The sequence below is a fragment of the Nerophis ophidion genome, linkage group LG07 (genome assembly GCF_033978795.1).
Source record: "Nerophis ophidion isolate RoL-2023_Sa linkage group LG07, RoL_Noph_v1.0, whole genome shotgun sequence".
Classification (NCBI taxonomy): Eukaryota; Metazoa; Chordata; class Actinopteri; order Syngnathiformes; family Syngnathidae; genus Nerophis; species Nerophis ophidion.
This window is the reverse complement of record NC_084617.1, coordinates 9,936,971-9,956,314: the sequence shown is the minus strand read 5'-3', so window position 1 is coordinate 9,956,314 and position 19,344 is coordinate 9,936,971. Positions and strand designations below refer to the sequence as shown.

At 39.3% G+C, this 19,344-nt stretch overlaps 1 protein-coding gene across 1 annotated transcript in view; it reads right to left on the bottom strand.

Moving 5' to 3' along the window:
- Positions 1-19,344, bottom strand: part of LOC133555872 (BAI1-associated protein 3-like) — a 155,398-nt gene that overhangs the window by 9,203 nt on the left and 126,851 nt on the right. Inside the window, exons 22-32 of the mRNA XM_061905317.1 lie at positions 18,382-18,505; positions 18,079-18,219; positions 16,337-16,432; positions 15,848-16,063; positions 12,571-12,639; positions 12,412-12,491; positions 9,833-9,941; positions 8,260-8,331; positions 4,856-4,939; positions 2,451-2,571; positions 2,263-2,386 (exon numbers count right to left, since the gene is read on the bottom strand). Coding sequence (XP_061761301.1) covers positions 2,263-2,386; positions 2,451-2,571; positions 4,856-4,939; positions 8,260-8,331; positions 9,833-9,941; positions 12,412-12,491; positions 12,571-12,639; positions 15,848-16,063; positions 16,337-16,432; positions 18,079-18,219; positions 18,382-18,505 — 1,236 coding nt within the window. The remainder of the gene's footprint in view (positions 1-2,262; positions 2,387-2,450; positions 2,572-4,855; positions 4,940-8,259; positions 8,332-9,832; positions 9,942-12,411; positions 12,492-12,570; positions 12,640-15,847; positions 16,064-16,336; positions 16,433-18,078; positions 18,220-18,381; positions 18,506-19,344) is intronic.

Genomic DNA, 19,344 nt, shown 5'->3' with positions numbered 1-19,344 from the left:
GAACAAGCAAGGCTTATATAAATTTATAGTGACATGCAAAATTGAGTTTATAATAATAATAAAAAAATATCAATGGCATATCAAACTAAATTTAAATACAAATTTAATGCCTTGTTTCTATTTGCAGCCTTCTGAGGTAAATATCAAAATATATTGTAGCGTCCCGAAAGAGTTAGTGCTGCAAGGGGTTCTGGGTGTTTGTTCTGTTATGTTTATGTTATGTTACAGTGCAGATGTTCTCCCGAAATGTGTTTGTCATTCTTGTTTGGTGTGAGTTCACAGTGTGGCGCATATTTGTAACAGTGTTAAAGTTGTTTATACGGCCACCCTCAGTGTGACCTGTATGGCTGTTGACCAAGTATGCTTGCATTCACTTATGTGTGTGTAATAGCTGCATATATTATGCGAGTGGGCCTGCACGCTGTTTGTAAGGAGGAAATGCGGACGTGACGACAGGTTATAGAGAATGCCTTTAAGGCAGGCCCTCAATATTGTTGTGCGGGTGGAAATCGGCAGAATGCTTGCCCCGGGAGATTTTCGGGAGGGGCACTGAACTTCGGGAGGATTGGCAAGTGTGAGAAATTGCGGTGTTACATCGGCACCGCTGTTGTGTAATGACGGCGGGCTGTCACGCCTATGGTTCATGTTTTGTTTTGGTCATGCTATGTTTAGTTTTTTTGGGACATTTTAGTTCTGTTTTGCATTTCCTTGTTTGTCTTACCATGCCAACTGATTTAGTTTTCTGTCATGTCTGATCATGAGTTTTGTATGGCCATATTACCCTGATTATCCCCAATCTTATCTGTTCTCAAAGCTAAGCAGTGTCTGGCCTGGTTAGTACTTGGATGGGAGACTGCCTAGGAATACCAGGTGCTTTTGACCCTTTGGACTCTTAAGTTCCTTTTTTTTTCTCTACTCCCTGTTTTGTTACCATGACAACCAATCAGTTCACCTGTCTTGTCTCACACCTGTTTTCACTTATCATGTTCATTATTTAAGCCACAGTTACCAGATAGTCAGTCTGGCAACATCACCTCATTCACGCCCTCGATTATCTGCTTCATGCCTTGCAATGTTGTCCATTTTGTCCACGTACGTTTTTGTTATTCATGCCACCGCGCAAGTGTTTTTGTTTCATGTTTGTAGTTTATAGCCTTTGTGCTAGTCTTTTGTTTCATAGCCCAGTTTTTTTGTACCGCCATTGTGCGCGCTTTTTGTTGGTTCCAGTTTTTAGTTTTAGTGTTAAAATAAAGATGTCTTTACCTTCACGCCGTTTCCACTCCATTCGCTTTGCACCTCGGGAAAACAAACCAAGACCAAGTCCAAGCCGGATACGGGCCAGCTGTAATGTTAATTTGATATTGCTCAAGGGCCAAATTAAATTACACAGGCCAGAGTTTAACACCCATGGTTTAAAACGTTATGGAACTTATATAATTTATCTAAATTAATACTTAATTTCAACATAGTAGTTTTTTTTACACGTTAGGTCAGGGGTCGGGAACCTTTTTGGCTGAGAAAGCCATGAAAGCCAAATATTTTAAAATGTAATATCCGTAAGAGCCATATAACATTATTAACAACAATTACAACTGTCAGGTTCAAACACTGATGACATCTATTAAACAGACAAGAAGCAAGGAATTAAACAGAGACAGGAATCAATTTAGCTCAATGAGGAGAAAAAACCCGTAGACCTGTACACTTGTACAATTCTACGCCTCCTCGTTCATTTGGACTTTCCCAGATTACAACAACTAAATGTGTGCATCTCCTATTCTTTTTAATGACATTGTTATTCTGAAGTTAGCTATACTTTTGACCATTAATGCGACTTCTTGAACAGGTGCGTTAGAACTGGATGGATAGATTAAAATGCATGAGAATGTTTTATATTTTGAAGAATATTTTTAACACTGTGATTACCAGCGGAATTATTAAATACTTATCCTGGTAAGCAACGTCAGCTAAAATTTATCTGAGAGCCAGGTGCGGTCATCAAAAGAGCCACAGGTTCCCTACCCCTGCGTTAGGTGTTCCTAAATCATCAATGAATCAATCGTTTATTTATATAGCCCTAAATCACGTGTCTCAAAGGGCTGCACAAGCCACAACGACATCCTCGGTTTAGATCCCACATAAGGGCAAAGAAAAACTCACAACCCGGGGAGAACAAATAGAGATCAAGTTCTGCGTTAAAGAAGTCAGTGTAGGTGTTAAAGTGCACATGCAGTGCGGACCTTTTAAAAAAGAAGAACTCACAAGTAGAAGAGCTCGTCAAAGACGGGGTGGAGCGTCTTCAGCTTCACTTGCGTGCGTTGACTCTTGGCCAGAGGGAAGAGGTGGTGAGGACACAGCTCCACGATCACAAACGGGTCGCTTAGACCTAACGGACACAATCAGTGAAAATAAAAATCCCCTAAATATAAACTTTCGGATACACCGTTTACCGTTAGCGTCCAGCGCCATGATGTCGGCGGCGTGCAGAATCTCCACGGTCAGCCGCTGCTCGGGAGCGTCGTAGTAACATTTGACGCTGATGCGACCGAAGCGTGTGTGTTTGAGAGTTTTCTGCAGAGAAAAATGCACGTAGGCTACCACTATGTATCCCACCCGACATCTTTAGGATTCTTAGATTGAGGTTTTCGAAAGTCTTTTCTCATATTTTAGCCGATGCCTTTTGAAATGGCTGTCTCAAAAGCGGTAATTGCCATCACGGACACCTGAGAATGTGCGATAATTAAGATAAAAAAAAAAATATATATATATATATGTATATATATACACATATATACCGTATTTCCTTGAATTGCAGCCGGGGCGCTAATTCATTTAAAACCTCTTCTCTTCCCCTCCTGCGCTTACCAAAGGCATGCGGTAAAAGTAAGCATGTGCTAATTATTTTAAAACCTCCTCTCGCCCCGGCACTTACCAAAGGCGTGCGGTAAAAATTTGAGTGTGATGTAAGCTTGGTCCTTAAATCCTACTGAATAGCTCTTAATCTTCTTCCCTTTATGCGATTTCAAATTACTGGTATTGGAATCAGCCTCCCAACACTAAATTGGCCCTAGTGTGTGAATGTGAGTGTGAATGTTGTCCGTCTATCTGTGTTGGCCTTGCGATGAGGTGGCGACTTGTCCAGGGTATACCCCGCCTTCCGCCCGATTGTAGCTGAGATAGGCGCCAGCGCCCTCCGCGACCCCGAAAGGGAATAAGCGGTAGAAAATGGATGGAGGGATGGATGGATGGAAATCAGCCTCCCTCCATTTTGAAAATGATGACAGGGGAAGTGTCACTCGTGACGTCACGAGTTTGACCAGGCGGTAATACTAAGCATGCGCTAATTATTTTAAAACCTCTTCTCACTCCGGCATTTACCAAAGGCATGCGGTAAAAATTTGAGTGTGATGTAAGCTTGGACCTTAAATCCTACTGAATAGCTCTTAATCTTCCTCCCTTTATGCGATTTAAAATTACCGGTATTGAAATCAGCCTCCTCCCTTTTGAAAACGATGACGGGGGAAGTGTCACTCGTGACGTCACGAGTTTGACCAGGCGGTAATACTAAGCATGCGCTAATTATTTTGCGAAGCGAGTTTGTCCCGGCAGTAATTCAAGGCAGGTGCATACTATATGCTCTGCGACAGTTCAAGGAAATACGGTATATATATATATATTATATTATATTATATTATATATATATATATATATATATATATATATATATATATATATATATATATATATATATATATATATATATATATATATATATATATATATATATAAAATCATACAATTAGTAATGTGAATCCGGGAAAAAATACATTACAGACAAAATCGATCCCTGAGGCGGTACTGCATCAAAAAGCGACATCAGTGTGTAAAGGATATCACCAAATGGGCTCAGGAACACTTCAGAAAACCACTATCAGTAACTACAGTTGGCCGCTACATCTATAACTGCAAGTTAAAACTCTACTATGCAAAGCGAAAGCCATTTATCAACAACACCCAGAATCTCCGCCGGCTTCGCTGAGCCCGAGCTCATTTAAGATTTACTGATGCAAATCGGAAATGTGTTCTGTGTGTCTGACGAGTCCACATTTTAAATTGTTTTTGGAAACTGTGGACATTGTGTCCTCCAGACCAGAGGAAAAGTACCATCCGGACTTTTATGGGCGCCAGCATCTGTGATGGTATGGGGGCACATTAGTGCCCAAGTCACGGGTAAGATACACATCTGTGAAGGCACCATTAATGCTGAGAGGTACATGATGCCATCCAAGCAACGTCTTTTTCAAGGACGCCCCTGCTTATTTCAACAAGGCAATGCCAAGCCATGTGTTACAACAGCGTGGCTTCCTAGTAAAAGAGTGCAGGTACTAGACTGGCCTGCCTGTAGTCCAGACCTGTCTCCCATTGAAAATGTGTGGCGAAATATAAAGCCTAAAATACCACAACGGAGACCCCATTGTCTAAAATATGAGAAAAGACCAAACTTGGAGGACATTTAGATGTTAACTGGCTGTCAACTTTGCACAGGTAAATGCACTATACTCAATATAATATATTTGTTTTGTTGCTGATATCCGACTGATATCTGATATCGGGACACCCATAATTTACCCACAAATCTGCTATAAAAAAACACAATACAGCAACATGTCATTTCATTGAAGTAATTTTTTTGAATGTTTCAGAGAAGGATGAGGACGTGATGAGTAGTGGACATAAACAGGTTCCCGCGTAGTTTTTCAGTGATGCAGTTTGGTTCAAATGCAAGGAAGAAAAGAGAGATATGTCGTGCGGAAGGATCGATGCCCGTCATGGCGGTCGACGAGGCGGAACGCACCTGCAGGGAGATCTTCTCCAGGTAGTATTGTTCGATCAGCTCGAAAGAGGAACATTTGTTCAGCTTCAGCTCCTCCTCCAGCACCTGAAGCAGCGTCAGGACGAAGGAAGACATACATGTTGTATTTCTTAGGTGCAGCAATGTTATTATGTGGTATTTTTGCCGGATAGGATTATAAAAATACATGAAACGTTTAGCATTAATAGAAAGGGGAGCTGTAATTGCAGTGTGCCAATTAGTAGAATGGAATAATAAAGCATAAAAGAAGGTAAACAGTTTGTTTGTGTTTTAGTTGTTTCCTCCGTGTGTGTAGTATTTCCTGTCAGTGCTCTTATTTTGTCTGTCTTTCTCCCTGAGTGCTGTTTCCCCTCAGTTGCTGCTGATTGGCACCTGGCCACACCTGGTGTCAATCAGCCCGCTCCTATTTAGACCTGTTTTCTCCTCCAGTCAGTGCTGGATTATTCTGTCAGAGTTAAGTTTGTGACGAACCCCAAGATGCAGAGAAGGAGGCAGGCATTTTGCAGGGAGAGGATGGTGGCGCCCCCTGATGCTGGCCCACCGGAGAGGATGGTGGCGCTCCCTGCTGGTGGTCCACCATCCTCTCCCTGCAAAATGCCTGCCTCCTTCTCTGCATCTTGGGGTTCGTCACAAACTAACTCTGATAGAATAATCCAGCACTGACTGGAGGAGCAAACAGGTCTAAATAGGAACGGGCTGATTGACACCAGGTGTGGTCAGATGCCAATCAGCTGCATCTGAGGGGAAACAGCGCTCAGGGAGAAAGACAGGAAACAGACAAAATAAGAGCACTGGCAGGAAATGCTACACACACAGAGGAAAAAACTAAAACACAAACAAACTGTCAGGGGCAAGCCGGACAATTTGAAATGTCAGACAGGCCAGTAATGAACAATAAAATAGGTTTAAAGTAAATATTTGTCTTGAACTAACATATTGGAACCGGCTTTATGAAATATAGTGTGTTCTTTATTATACTTTATGTTGTGAGAACCACCTTATGTAGTTAGTAATAATGAAAATTCTGAATGAATGAATAATTTTGCAAATACAAAATAAGAACAAAACATTGATTGCGTTTGAAATATTTATGAGTTAAAAGGGTAAATATTATTCATGAAATAGATGAGTACAAAGGCTGTGATTCATTCACCAAAAATATTCCAAAAAACATGTGAAAAAAGTATTTCTTGTGTATTATATATGAATAATAATAAAAATAATACATTTTATTTGGTATGTCGCTTTTATGAATACTCAGACGCTTTACTGGATAAACAAAATACAATATATAAAAGTTGAAAGTAATACAATAAAATACAGAAAATATAAAAGTACATTGTAAAATACATAATAATACAAGACAAGAATACTGTATGTGTTGTGTATATTAATTGCACCTATTATGATATTCCTACAGTATATCTAATTTTTAGAAAAATCTTAAAACATGACTAAGTATAAAAAATATATATTCCGTATTAATTACATATTTTTTTTCAGTGAAGTAAACCGGACCATGTTATGGTTCTATGTATGAATACATATGATGAGTAATATTTACACGTTTAAAATATGCAATGTTTACATTACATTACTTATTTTAGTAAAAATAAAAAAAAATAAAAAGTGTGAAAAAAATTCTAATATATTTGAAAAATGATTAACAAAAGAAAGTTAACTAAACCATTTTATTGTTCTGTGTATGAGTATGTGTCATAATTTTATGAGTAATGATTACACATTTTAAATATAGTGCCATTCTTATGGTATATTTGATTTTCTTTTTTTGGAAAAAAATTCCCCAAAATCTTGCAGTGCAAAACATTCAACTAAAAAGTTCATCCAACCATCAATTCTTTTGCCACTTGTCGACTTGTCCAGGGTGTACGCTGCCTTCCGCTCGAATGCAGTTGAGATAGGCTCCAGCACCCCCCGCCACCCCAAAAAGGGACAAGCAGTAGAAAATGGATGGATCTACTAAGACATCACATTATTATGTACCTTCCCTTTAGGGCAGGGGTCCCCAAACTTTTTGAGTCCGCATTGCGTTAAAACAATTTTGCTGGGGGCCGGGCTATACACACACACATATACATACATATATATATATATATATATATATATATATATATATATATATATATATATATATACATATATATATATATATATGTATATATATATATATACATATATATGTATATATATATATATATATACATATATATGTATATATATATATATATATACATATATATATACATATATATGTATATATATATATATACATATATATGTATATATATATATATATATATATATATATATATACATATATACGTATATATATATATATACATATATATACATATATATGTATATATATATACATATATATATACATATATATATATATATATATATATATACACATATATATATATGTATATATATATATGTATATATATACATACATACATACATACACACACATATATACATACATATACTGTATATATACATACATTCATCCATATATATACATACATACATACACACACATATATACATATATACATACATACATATACACACATATATACATATATATACATACATACATACATATACACACACATACAAATATTTGGTTTTATATGTGTGTGTATATATATATATATATACATAAATATACATACATATATATATATAAATATATATAGACATATATACATATACGTATACATATATATACATACATACACACACATATACATACATACACACACATATACATACATACACACACATATACATACATACACACACATATACACATATACACATATATATATATATATATATATATATATATATATATATATATATATATATATATATATATATATATATATATATATATATATATATATATATATATATATATATATTCCCCACGCACCAATTGACTTAAAGAGTACACTAGCTGCATGTCACGTTATCGATGGTAAAATGCACTTTTAGACTATGATTTGCTGGTGCAAAATGGACTAGTAAGGACAGATTTTAAATAAAAAGAATAATAACAATATAAAAAGCTTATAGTTTTTAACTTGGGACTTCCCGCGGGCCATAGTTTGGACACCCCTACTTTACGGGATTACAGGACCTAATCAGGAAGTGAGTAACTTTTTAAACAAGCAAAAATACAAATAAAAATACAGTTTGGCATTTAAGCGAATGATATTAATATGGTTGATGTCATTTTGCATGTTTTTCACCATTATTCAGCCTCCGCATAAACAAATGTCCTCATGCTGACGGACTATTATGAATCCACATTAAAGATCCAGTAGTTGTGTAAGAAGTGTGTGTTAAATGACCTTGTAGTCGCCACTCTTCATGTCTTCCAGGGACAAACCCTTCCCGTTGTCATGGAGGAACTGCAGCAGCGTCTACATCACAGACAGACAAAAAAAGGCACATTAACCCTTTACGAGTCCAGGGTAGGATTTATTGGTTTGACATACTTTTGAGTTTACCTTAAAGGCGTACTGAAAGCCACTACTACCGACCACGCAGTCTGATAGTTTATATATCAATGATGAAATATTAACATTGCAACACATGCCAATACGGCCTTCTGTTTACTAAATTGCGATTTTAAATTTCCCGCGGAGTTTCTTGTTGAAAACGTCGCGGAATGATGACGCGTGCTTGTGACGTTATTGGTTGGAAGGGACATACTAGCCCAGCACCACTTACAGCTAAAAGTCGTCTCTTTTCATCGCATAATTACACAGTATTTTGGACATCTGTGTTGCTGAATCTTTTCCAATTTGTTCAATTAATAATGGAGACGTCAAAGAAGAATGCTGCTGGTGGATTGCAGCTGTTTTTAGCACCGAGACACAGCCGGTGTTTCTTTGTTTGTTGTGAAGCTTTAACACAGAGCAGTCAAGCTACCATGTTTCTCTATGTCAACCAGCATGTTTTTGGATGGGAAAATTGTAATATATATCTTACCGGAGACATCAGTGGACTATGCGTCCTCCTGCAGTAGCTGTCAAAAAAGGCAGTTGCGAGTTTGTCTCCTCGCCTTCTCTCTGAGACACTGGCGTGTTCACCGCAGCCATCCGACTTTGAGGTATGTCTTTACAATCTCACTAAAACACTATTAAAAAAATACGCAGATAATTGGATCTTCTAGAATTATCCTAGTAAATGTGTCTAATTACATCTGAAATGCTCACAATGCCGCCGCCCGGAGCCGTCGCTTTTTATTTTATTTTTTTCCTAGTCCTTCACTATCAATATCCTCATCCACAAATCTTTCATCCTCGCTCAAATTAATGGGGAAATTGTCGCTTTCTCGGTCCGAATCGCTCTCGCTGCTGGTGGCCATGATTATAAACAATGTTCAGATGTGAGGAGCTCCACAACCCGTGACGTCACGCGCACATCGTCTGCTACTTCCGGTACACGCACGTTTTTTTTATTAGCGACCAAAAGTTGCGAACTTTATCGTGGATGTTCTCTACTAAATCCTTTCAGCAAAAATATGGCAATATCGTAAAATGATCAAGTATGACACATAGAATGGACCTGCTATCCCCGTTTAAATAGGAAACTCTCATTTCAGTAGGCCTTTAAAAAAACGGTTTATCTTGTCTTATTTTAGTACGACCTCGGGTGTGTGACTACAGTTATTTTTTTTCATTTTGACATATGCACCTCTTGAGTCAAGAACGACCTCAAATCTGGTGAAAATGACGGATCATAAATCTGGTTTTAAATGAGCAACATTGAAATGCAGCGCGATTGCGTCATCAGGCTGCATCTGCGTAGTAGACCTCTGAGAGTTTTCATATGAGAGACTTTTATTATTCTTGTCTGGGGGGATTTTGTGCACAACATGGGAATAATCCCAGGCAAGAAACCACGTCATCAACTGACCTCCACTGTGTATTGGAAGCGGTTGTAGAACTCCACCTGAATGCCTCGGTTCTCGGTCACCGAGTCCAGGATCATGCGCACCAAGAGCTCCCACAGACTCTGCAGAACTCTGGAACAAGTCGACGACACCAAAATTTAAAAAACACACAACGAAATACCTATGAGGGCATCAATCAAAAACACAGCATTTTTGTTGTTACAAACCCCGTTTCCATATGAGTTGGGAAATTGTGTTAGATGTAAATATAAACAGAATACAATGATTTGCAAATCCTTTTCAACCCATATTCAGTTGAATGCACTACAAAGACAACATATTTGATGCTCAAACTCATAAACTTCATTTGTTTTTGCAAATAATAATTAACGTAGAATTTCATGGCTGCAACACGTGCCCAAGTAGTTGGGAAAGGGCATGTTCACCACTGTGTTACATCACCTTTTAACAACACTTAATAAACGTTTGGGAACCGAGGAAACTAATTGTTGAAGCTTTGAAAGTGGAATTCTTTACCATTCTTGTTTTATGTAGAGCTTCAGTCGTTCAACAGTCCGGGGTCTCGCTGTCGTATTTTACGCTTCATAATCCGCCACACATTTTCGACGGGAGACATGTCTGGACGGCAGGTAGGCCAGGAAAGTTGAAGAATGCTCATCAAACAATTATTTGGAACACCCCGCAGGTGTGCAGGCTAATTGGGAACAGGTGGGTGCCATGATTGGGTATAAAAGCAGCTTCCATGAAATGCAAAGTAATTCACAAGCAAGGATGGGGCGAGGGTCACCAATTTGTAAACAACTTGTCGAACAGTTTTAGAACAACATTTCTCAACGACCTATTGCAAGGAATTTAAGGATTTGACCATCTACGCTCTGTAAAACCATCAAAAAGTTCAGAAAATCTGGAGAAACCACTGCACGTAAGCGATGATATTACGGACTTTTGATCCCTCAGGCGACATCAGTGTGTAAAGGATATCACCACATGGGCTCAGGAACACTTCATAGAACCACTGTCAGTAACTACAGTTGGTCGCTACATCTGTAAGTGCAAGTTAAAACTCGACTATGCAAAGCCAAACCCATTGGCTGGGCCCGAGCTCACCTAAGATGGACTGATGCAAAGTGGAAAGGTGTTCTGTGGTCTGACAAGTCCACATTTCAAATTATATTTGGAAACAGAGGACGTGGTGTCCTCTAGAACAAAGAGGGAAATAACCATTCGGATTGCTATAGGCGCAAAGTTCAAAAGCCAGCATCTGTGATGGTATGGAGGTGCATTAGTGCCCAAGGCATGGGTAACTTACACATCTGTGAAGACACCATTAATGCTGAAAGGTCCATACAGGTTTTGGAGCAACATACGGGGCGGCAAAGCTCAGTTGGTAGAGTGGCCGTGCCAGCAACTTCAGGGTTGCAGGTTCGATTCCCGCTTCCGCCATCCTAGTCACTGCCGTTGTGTCCTTGGGCAAGACACTTTACCCACCTGCTCCCGGTGTCAACCACACTGGTTTAAATGTAACTTAGATATTGGGTTTCACTATGTAAAGCGCTTTGAGTCACTCGAGAAAAGCGCTATATAAATATAATTCACTTCACAAATGTTCGTTATCATTGACGCCCCTGCTTATTTCAGCAAGACAAGTGTTACAACAGCGTGGCTTCATAAAAAAAGAGTGCAGGTACTTTCCTGGCCCGCCTGCAGTCCAGACCTGTCCCCCATGGAAAATGTGTGGCGCATTATGAAGCGTAAAATACGACAGCGGAGACCCCGGACTGTTGAACGACTGAAGCTCTACATAAAACAAGAATGGGAAAGAATTCCATTTACAAAGCTTCAACAATTAGTTTCCGCAGTTCCCAAACGTTTATTGCGTGTTGTTAAAAGAAAAGGTGATGTAACACAGTGGTGAACATGCCCTTTCCCAACTACTTTGGCACGTGTTGCAGCCATGAAATTCTAAGTTATTTATTATTAGAATTTTTTTTTTTTTTTTTTTTACGAGTTTGAACATCAAATATCTTGTCTTTGTAGTGCATTCATTTGAATGAAAAGGATTTGCAAATTATTGTATTCCTGTAAGAAGTGTGTGTTAAATGACCTTCACGGTGGCAGAGGGGTTAGTGCGTCTGCCTCACAATACAAAGGTCCTGCAGTCCTGGGTTCAAATCCAGCCTCGGGATCTTTCTGTGTGGAGTTTGCATGTTCTCCCCGTGAATGCGTGGGTTCCCTCCGGGTACTCCGGCTTCCTCCCACTTCCAAAGAAATGCACCTGGGGATAGGTTGATTGGCAACACTAAATTGGCCCTAGTGTGTGAATGTGAGTGTGAATGTTGTCTGTCTATCTGTGTTGGCCCTGCGATGAGGTGGCGACTTGTCCAGGGTGTACCCCGCCTTCCGCTCGATTGTAGCTGAGATAGGCGCCAGCGCCCCCCGCGACCCCGAAAGGGAATAAGCGGTAGAAAATGGATGGATGCATGGATGTATTCCGTTCATATTTACATCCAACACAATTTCCCAACTCATATGCAAAACGGGGTTTGTACATGAAGTTAAATAGAAAAAAGAAGGTAATTACCGAGCCAGGTTGTCTTTGACCAGTGTGTCAGTGAGGATGACCACGGTGTCCTGGAGGTACTTCATGAGCGGGGCCACAGCCTGACAACGACACACAAACACTAAAGTATGACGCAGCGTCATTTTAAACACGATGTACTTAAGCTGCCTCGAGACGTACGTCGTCATTGTTGATGGAGTCTGGGGACAAGCTGATGTGTTGGATGTACCGTCTCAGCTCAGGCAGCATCTGGACACAAGTCATGCAGATAAAAATAACAATAATATCATGTTTGTTTGTTTTTTTAGCATAGTGGAGCTCACTAAATGTGCACATTTTAAACCCGAGGAACTCAAATGTTACCATGGGGTAAAAAAACGAGTAAACATAACCACTGATATTTAGTTGACAGGTTAAAAGTGCGTAAGAAAATTGACAGTTTTTATAGCAATATGACTCTTAGAGGCCTACTGAAACCCACAACTACTGACCACGAAGTTTGATAGTTTATATATCAATGATGAAATATTAACATTGCAACACATGCCAATACGGCCGGGTTAGTTTACTAAATTGCAATTTTAAATTTCCCGCGAGGTATCCTGTTGAAAACGTCGCGGAATGATGACGTGTGCTTGTGACGTTATTGGTTGGAGCGGACATTTCAGCCCAGCACCACAGACGGCTAAAAGTAGTCCATTTTTATCGCATAATTACACGGTATTTTGGACATCTGTGTTGCTGAATCTTTTGCAGTTTGTTCAATTAATAATGGAGACGTCAAAGAAGAATGCTGTTGGTGGAAAGCGGTGCCTTTAGCAACCGGAACAGAGCCGGGGTTTCTTTGTTTGTTGTGAAGCTTTAACACAGAGCGGTCAAGCGAACATGTTTCTCTACGTCAGGGGTAGGGAACCTATGGCTCTCGAGCCAGATGTGGCTCTTTTGATGACTGCATCTGGCTATCGGATCAATCTTAGCTGACGTTGCTTAACAGGATGAGTAATGAATAATTCCGCTTAATCACAGTGTTAAAAATAACGTTCAAAATATAAAGCATTCTCATGCATTTGAATCCAACCATCCGTTTCTACTGCACCTGTTCAAGAAGTCCCATTAAAGGTCAAAAGTGTTTTATTTATTATTGGTTAGCTTCAGAATAACAATGTTATTAAAAAGAATAAGAGATGCACGGATTTAGTTGTTGTAATCTAGGAAAGTCCAAATGAAAGAGCTCTTGTCAGAGCGTGGGATGACACTGTACAAAGGTACAGGTCTACGGGTTTCTCCTTATGGAGCTAAATTGAATCCAGTCTCTGTTTAATTCCTTGCTTCTTGTCTGTTTAATAGATGTCATCACTGTTTGAACCTGACAAATATATTCGGTGTTAAAAATCATTTACGGCTCTCACGGAAATACATTTTAAAATATTTGGCTTTCATGGCTCTCTCAGCCAAAAAGGTTCCTGACCCCTGCTCTACGTCAACCAACAAGTTTTTGGATGAGAAAAATTGTGATATTAAGTCGGCTCTTACGGGAGACATGAGCGGATTATGCGACCTCCTCCTGCAGCTGTCAAAAAGGCAGCTGTGATCTTGGCTCCTCCATTGGCTTCTCTCAGAGACACTGGCGGTCACCGCAGCCCCCCGACTTTCAGGTATGACTTTATAATCTCACTAAAACACTATTAAGACAATAAGCAGATAAGGGATTTTCCAGAATTATCCTAGTAAAAGTGTCTAATATCATCTGAATCGGCGGCATAGCTCGGTTGGTAGAGTGGCCGTGCCAGCAACTTGAGGGTTGCAAGTTCGATTCCTGCCTCCACCATCCTAGTCACTGCCGTTGTGTCCTTGGGCAAGACACTTGCCCAAGTGTCTTGGGCAAGTGCTCCCAGTGCACCCCAGTGCACCTGCTCCTAGTGCCACCCACACTGGTTTAAATGTAACTTAGATATCTGGTTTCACTATGTAAAGCGCTTTGAGTCACTTGAGAAAAGTGCTGTATAAATATAATTCACTTCACTTCCACTGCCGTCGCCTTTTTTTAGTGCTTCACTCTAACTTTCCTCATCCACGAATCTTTCATCCTCGCTCAAATTAATTGGGAAATTGTCGTTTTCTTGGTCCGAATTGCTCTAGCTGCTGGTGGCCATGATTGTAAACAATGTTCAGATGTGAGGAGCTCCACAACCCGTGACGTCACGCGCACATCGTCTGCTACTTCCGGTACAGGCAAGGCTTTTTATTAGCGACCAAAAGTTGCGAACTTTATCGTCGATGTTCTCTACTAAATCCTTTCAGCAAAAATATGGCAATATCGCGAAATGATCAAGTATGACAGATAGAATGGACCTGCTATCCCCGTTTAAGTAAGAAAATCTCATTTCAGTAGGCCTTTAAAGTTAAAGTACCAATTATTATTAATACACACACTAGGTGTGGTGAAATTTGTCCTCTGCATTCAACCCATTCCCTTGTTCACCCCCTGGGAGGTGAGGGGAGCAGTGAGCAGAAGCTGTGCCACGCCCGGGAATCATTTTTGGTGATTCAACCCCCAATTGCAACCCTTGATGCCGAGTGCCAAGCAGGGAGGTAATGGGTCCCATTTTTATAGTCTTTGGTATGACTCGGCCGGGGTTTGAACTCACAACCTACCGATCTCAGGGCGGACAATCTAACTAAAGTTCTCATATCGAACCATACTTGCCAACCTTGAGAGCTACGATTTCGGGAGGTGGGTGGTGGGGGGCGTGCTTAAGAGGGGAGGAGTATATTTACATCTACAATTCACCATCTCGAGTATTTCATACATATATATACATATATATATATATATATATATGTATGAAATACTTGACTTTAAGTGAATAGTTGAATTTCAGACGCCACCTATCAAATACACAGTAATAAAAAACACAGTTCTACTAACTGTACTGTGCTTGCTGGTTACTAAAAAAAAACCAACAACAACACTTACCTTTCACTATTTGAATAACCTTTGTTCTGCCATTTGCGTACTGGCGAGAGTCACTTGCCGTCAGGTGCGCAACACCACGTAAATCGTTGGCCAATCAAAAAGCAACCCCATAACGCTATAGGCAACATTCACCAGGAGATGGCGACAGACAACATAGATTCACTCTATGGCTTTAACTTCCTCGTTCTTCTGCTTCGTCTCCTTGTGTGTGCAGTTTTTTATTAAAATCCGTAGATATCGTAACATGATTGGGCAGGCAGGCTGTTTATATTGTGGGAAAGCGGACTTGAAAACAGGCTGTCCCCACTGAGGTCCGCATGGAGCTGGAGGGGACGTGGCCTCCAGCTCCGCTGAATTTCGGGAGATTTTCGGGAGGAAATTTCTTCCGGCAGGTTTTCGGTAGAGGCGCTGAATTTCGGGAGTCTCCCGGAAAATCCGGGAGGGTTGGCAAGTATGTATCGAACTAAACCCGTGTCGTACCTTGTCAGTGAGCAGCGCGGTGAGGCGTTTAGCCTCCCTCTGCAGGTCCAGGTCCATGTTGAAGAGCTGCCCGTTGAGGGCCTTGTAGACCTGCTCCTTGCCCTCGGCCCCGCACGACTCCTCCATGGCGCGCTCCACGCCCGACCAGTCCAGGTCGCGAGGCAGGTGACCCAGGAAGACCCGCACGTGCTCCACGTTGTTCAGGGCCACGCAGAGCTGGCGGGCAAGCGAGGAGGAGGAAACGAGAAAAGAAAGAAGGGCGGAGGTGGAGAAAAGCCGAAGGAAAAGAAACAGGGCTACAGACAGCAAAGGGGCGAGGGTGTGAATGATTGACAGTTGACAAGAGGCAATTTGCTTTTTTTTTTTTTGTTTGTGAACGCATCAGGCGCACTTTTCCCCTGCTGGGACGCCACGCCAAGGCCATGGCTGACATTTGCTTCCCACGTCAACCCGCGCCCTCCGCCACCTTCGCCTTGCTATGGGCGTTACCTGCAGTATGAAGCTTTTGTGGTCTCGGCCCAGCTGGTTCCTCTCAATCTTGCGTGTCAGCAGCTCCGAGTAGCTCACGGCCTCGCTGCAAAAATTCTACGGCAAAGAAGCTCCAGATTAGTCCTGCGTGATTGCAACATTAGGACATCATTTTGAAGAATTCACAGACATAAAGTGGTAACTTGGACAATCGCAAAATTTATTTACATTTTTTTATGTTTGATTTACATATACAAAGTACATTATAATGTCTGAAAATAACTATTGTATTATTATTACTAAATAGTATTTTAATTATTATGATCATCAATATAATTACTATTTGCAGTAGTAGTCCTATCCTTTTAATACTTAATATCTTCAAAGTACATTTTAATACATTAGCTGTAAACGTAGTAGTGGTAGTATAATTTCTTATTTTACTTGTTTATTTTGTTAGAGTTATGTCTATTTACATTTTATACATTAAAATTGTATTATAGTATTATTAATATAACTTTCTATTATTGTTATCACTAAATATTAATACTATTCGTGTTACTATTATTAGTACCAGCAGATGTAGTAGTAGTAGACGTAGAGGAAGTGTATTTTTTTATTTTAGTCTTATTTTGTATTAGTATTATTTATATATATATATATATATATATATATATATATATATATATATATATATATATATATATATACATATATACATATACATATATATATATATACATGTATATATATACATATATACTGTATACATACATATATACATATATATATATATACATATATATATACATATATATTTAGATATGTATATATACATATATATATACATACATATACACATATACATACATATACACATACATACATACATATACATATATACATACATACATATACATAGATATACACATACATACATATATATACACACACACATACATACATACATACATATACATATATACATACATACATATACATATACACATATACATACATATATATATATATATATACACACACACACACACACATATACATATATATATATACACACACATATATATATATATACATATATATATATATATACATAAAATGGTAAATGAGTTGTACTTTTGTAGCGCTTTTCTACCCCTTTTTAAAAGGAGCCCAAAGCGCTTTGACAGTATATCCACATTCACACACACATTCACAGACACATTCACACACTGATGGCGGGAGCTGCCATGCAAGGCGCTCACCAGGACCCATCAGGAGCAAGGGTGAAGTGTCTCGCCCAAGGACACAACGGACGTGACTAGGATGGTAGAAGGTGGGGATTGAACCAGTAACTCTCAGATTGCTGGCACAGCCACTCTACCAACTTTAGTGGAAATAATGAACATATATACACTATATTTATGAATGTATATATATATAATGTAATCTAATATTTTATATATTTGTTTTATATTTATGCAATTCATGGCTTTTTTGAAATTATTCTATTATCAAATTTCATTCAGGTTTCCTCATTAAAAATTCCAATGAACAACTGAAAGCAGCAATTTCTGTGGTAGTCACGATTTCACACTGCAAGATTCTGTCGATCCCTGAATTTATAAAAGCTCTGCTTCTTCCTGCTTGTTAAACTGTGTGAGTAGAATTGGAACTGAGTGACTGACGCATGTTGGAAATGAACCAAACCGCCACTTATAACCTTTTCAAAAGGTCGGAGGTCAAACGTAAACGTCGCTTACGTCGGTCAGGCGGGTGACGAAGATGAAGGCGCCCGCGGAGTCCGGCCAGGCCAGCTGCAGCCAGATGTCTCTCACTTGTCTGAAGCAGGACGTCACCTCCAATGCCGAGGAGCTGTGGCGCTCCTGCTGCACCGCCTCCATCTGACCACACGAGCAATAATATTAATAATAGGGGAAGCTTGGAAGAAATTGTCACTGGAATGACATTCTTGTTTGGACACACTGAAACAATCAGTCCGTTCGTCCCTAGTGGAGATCACAGAGCGGTTACCACGGTTACCAGAGTCTTTCTGCATCTTTTACCTTGTCTGTTTCCACCGCCTTACAGATCCTGTCACATGAGCGGTCGTGGACCACCTGCAGGAACTTGTGGATGGACGACTTGAACCAGTTGTGGAAGCTCGTCAAGGCCAACATCTTTGCATCTCTGCGGAGGACAACAAGGCAAAAGAAGTGAGAATGGGAGAGAACATGGCGCCTGGGAAGACTTTTTTAAGCGGAATATTTTTTCTCGGCCGGTCCTCTGGCACAGAGGTTGAAAATCCAAGCATTATAGAAGGTACTTATACAAACAAAACATCTTAAAGAAGGTATGAAGTGGGAAAATAACACATTGAGTTGAAATAATTTGCTGACAGTTTGGACCTGCCCCTCCCGAGGTCATACACGCTCAGAAACAACATAAACATGAAAACAATGGAGGGAGGTACTGTAGATCAGGGGTCACCAACGCGGTGCCCGCGGGCACCAGGTAGCCTGTAAGGACCAGATGAGTCGCCCGCTGGCCTGTTCTAAAAATAGCTCAAATAGCAGCACTTACCAGTGAGCTGCCTCTATTTTTTAAATTGTATTTATGTACTCGCAAGCTGGTCTCGCTTTTCTTGACATTTTTAATTCTAAGAGAGACAAAAATCAAATAAAATTTGAAAATCCAAGAAAATATTTTAATGACATGGTCTTCACTTGCTTAAATAAATTCATTTTTTTTTTTTTACTTTGCTTCTTATAACTTTCATAAAGACAATTTTAGAGAAAAAATACAACCTTAAAAATTATTTTAGGATTTTTAAACACATATACCTTTTTACCTTTTAAATTCCTTCCTCTTCTTTCCTGACAATTTAAATCAATGTTCAAGTAAATTTATTTTTTTTATTGTAAAGAATAATAAATACTTTTTAATTTAATTCTTCATTTTATGATTTTTAAGACTTATTATGATTAAAATTGAAAAAGAAATATTCTGGCAAATCTAGAAAATCTGTA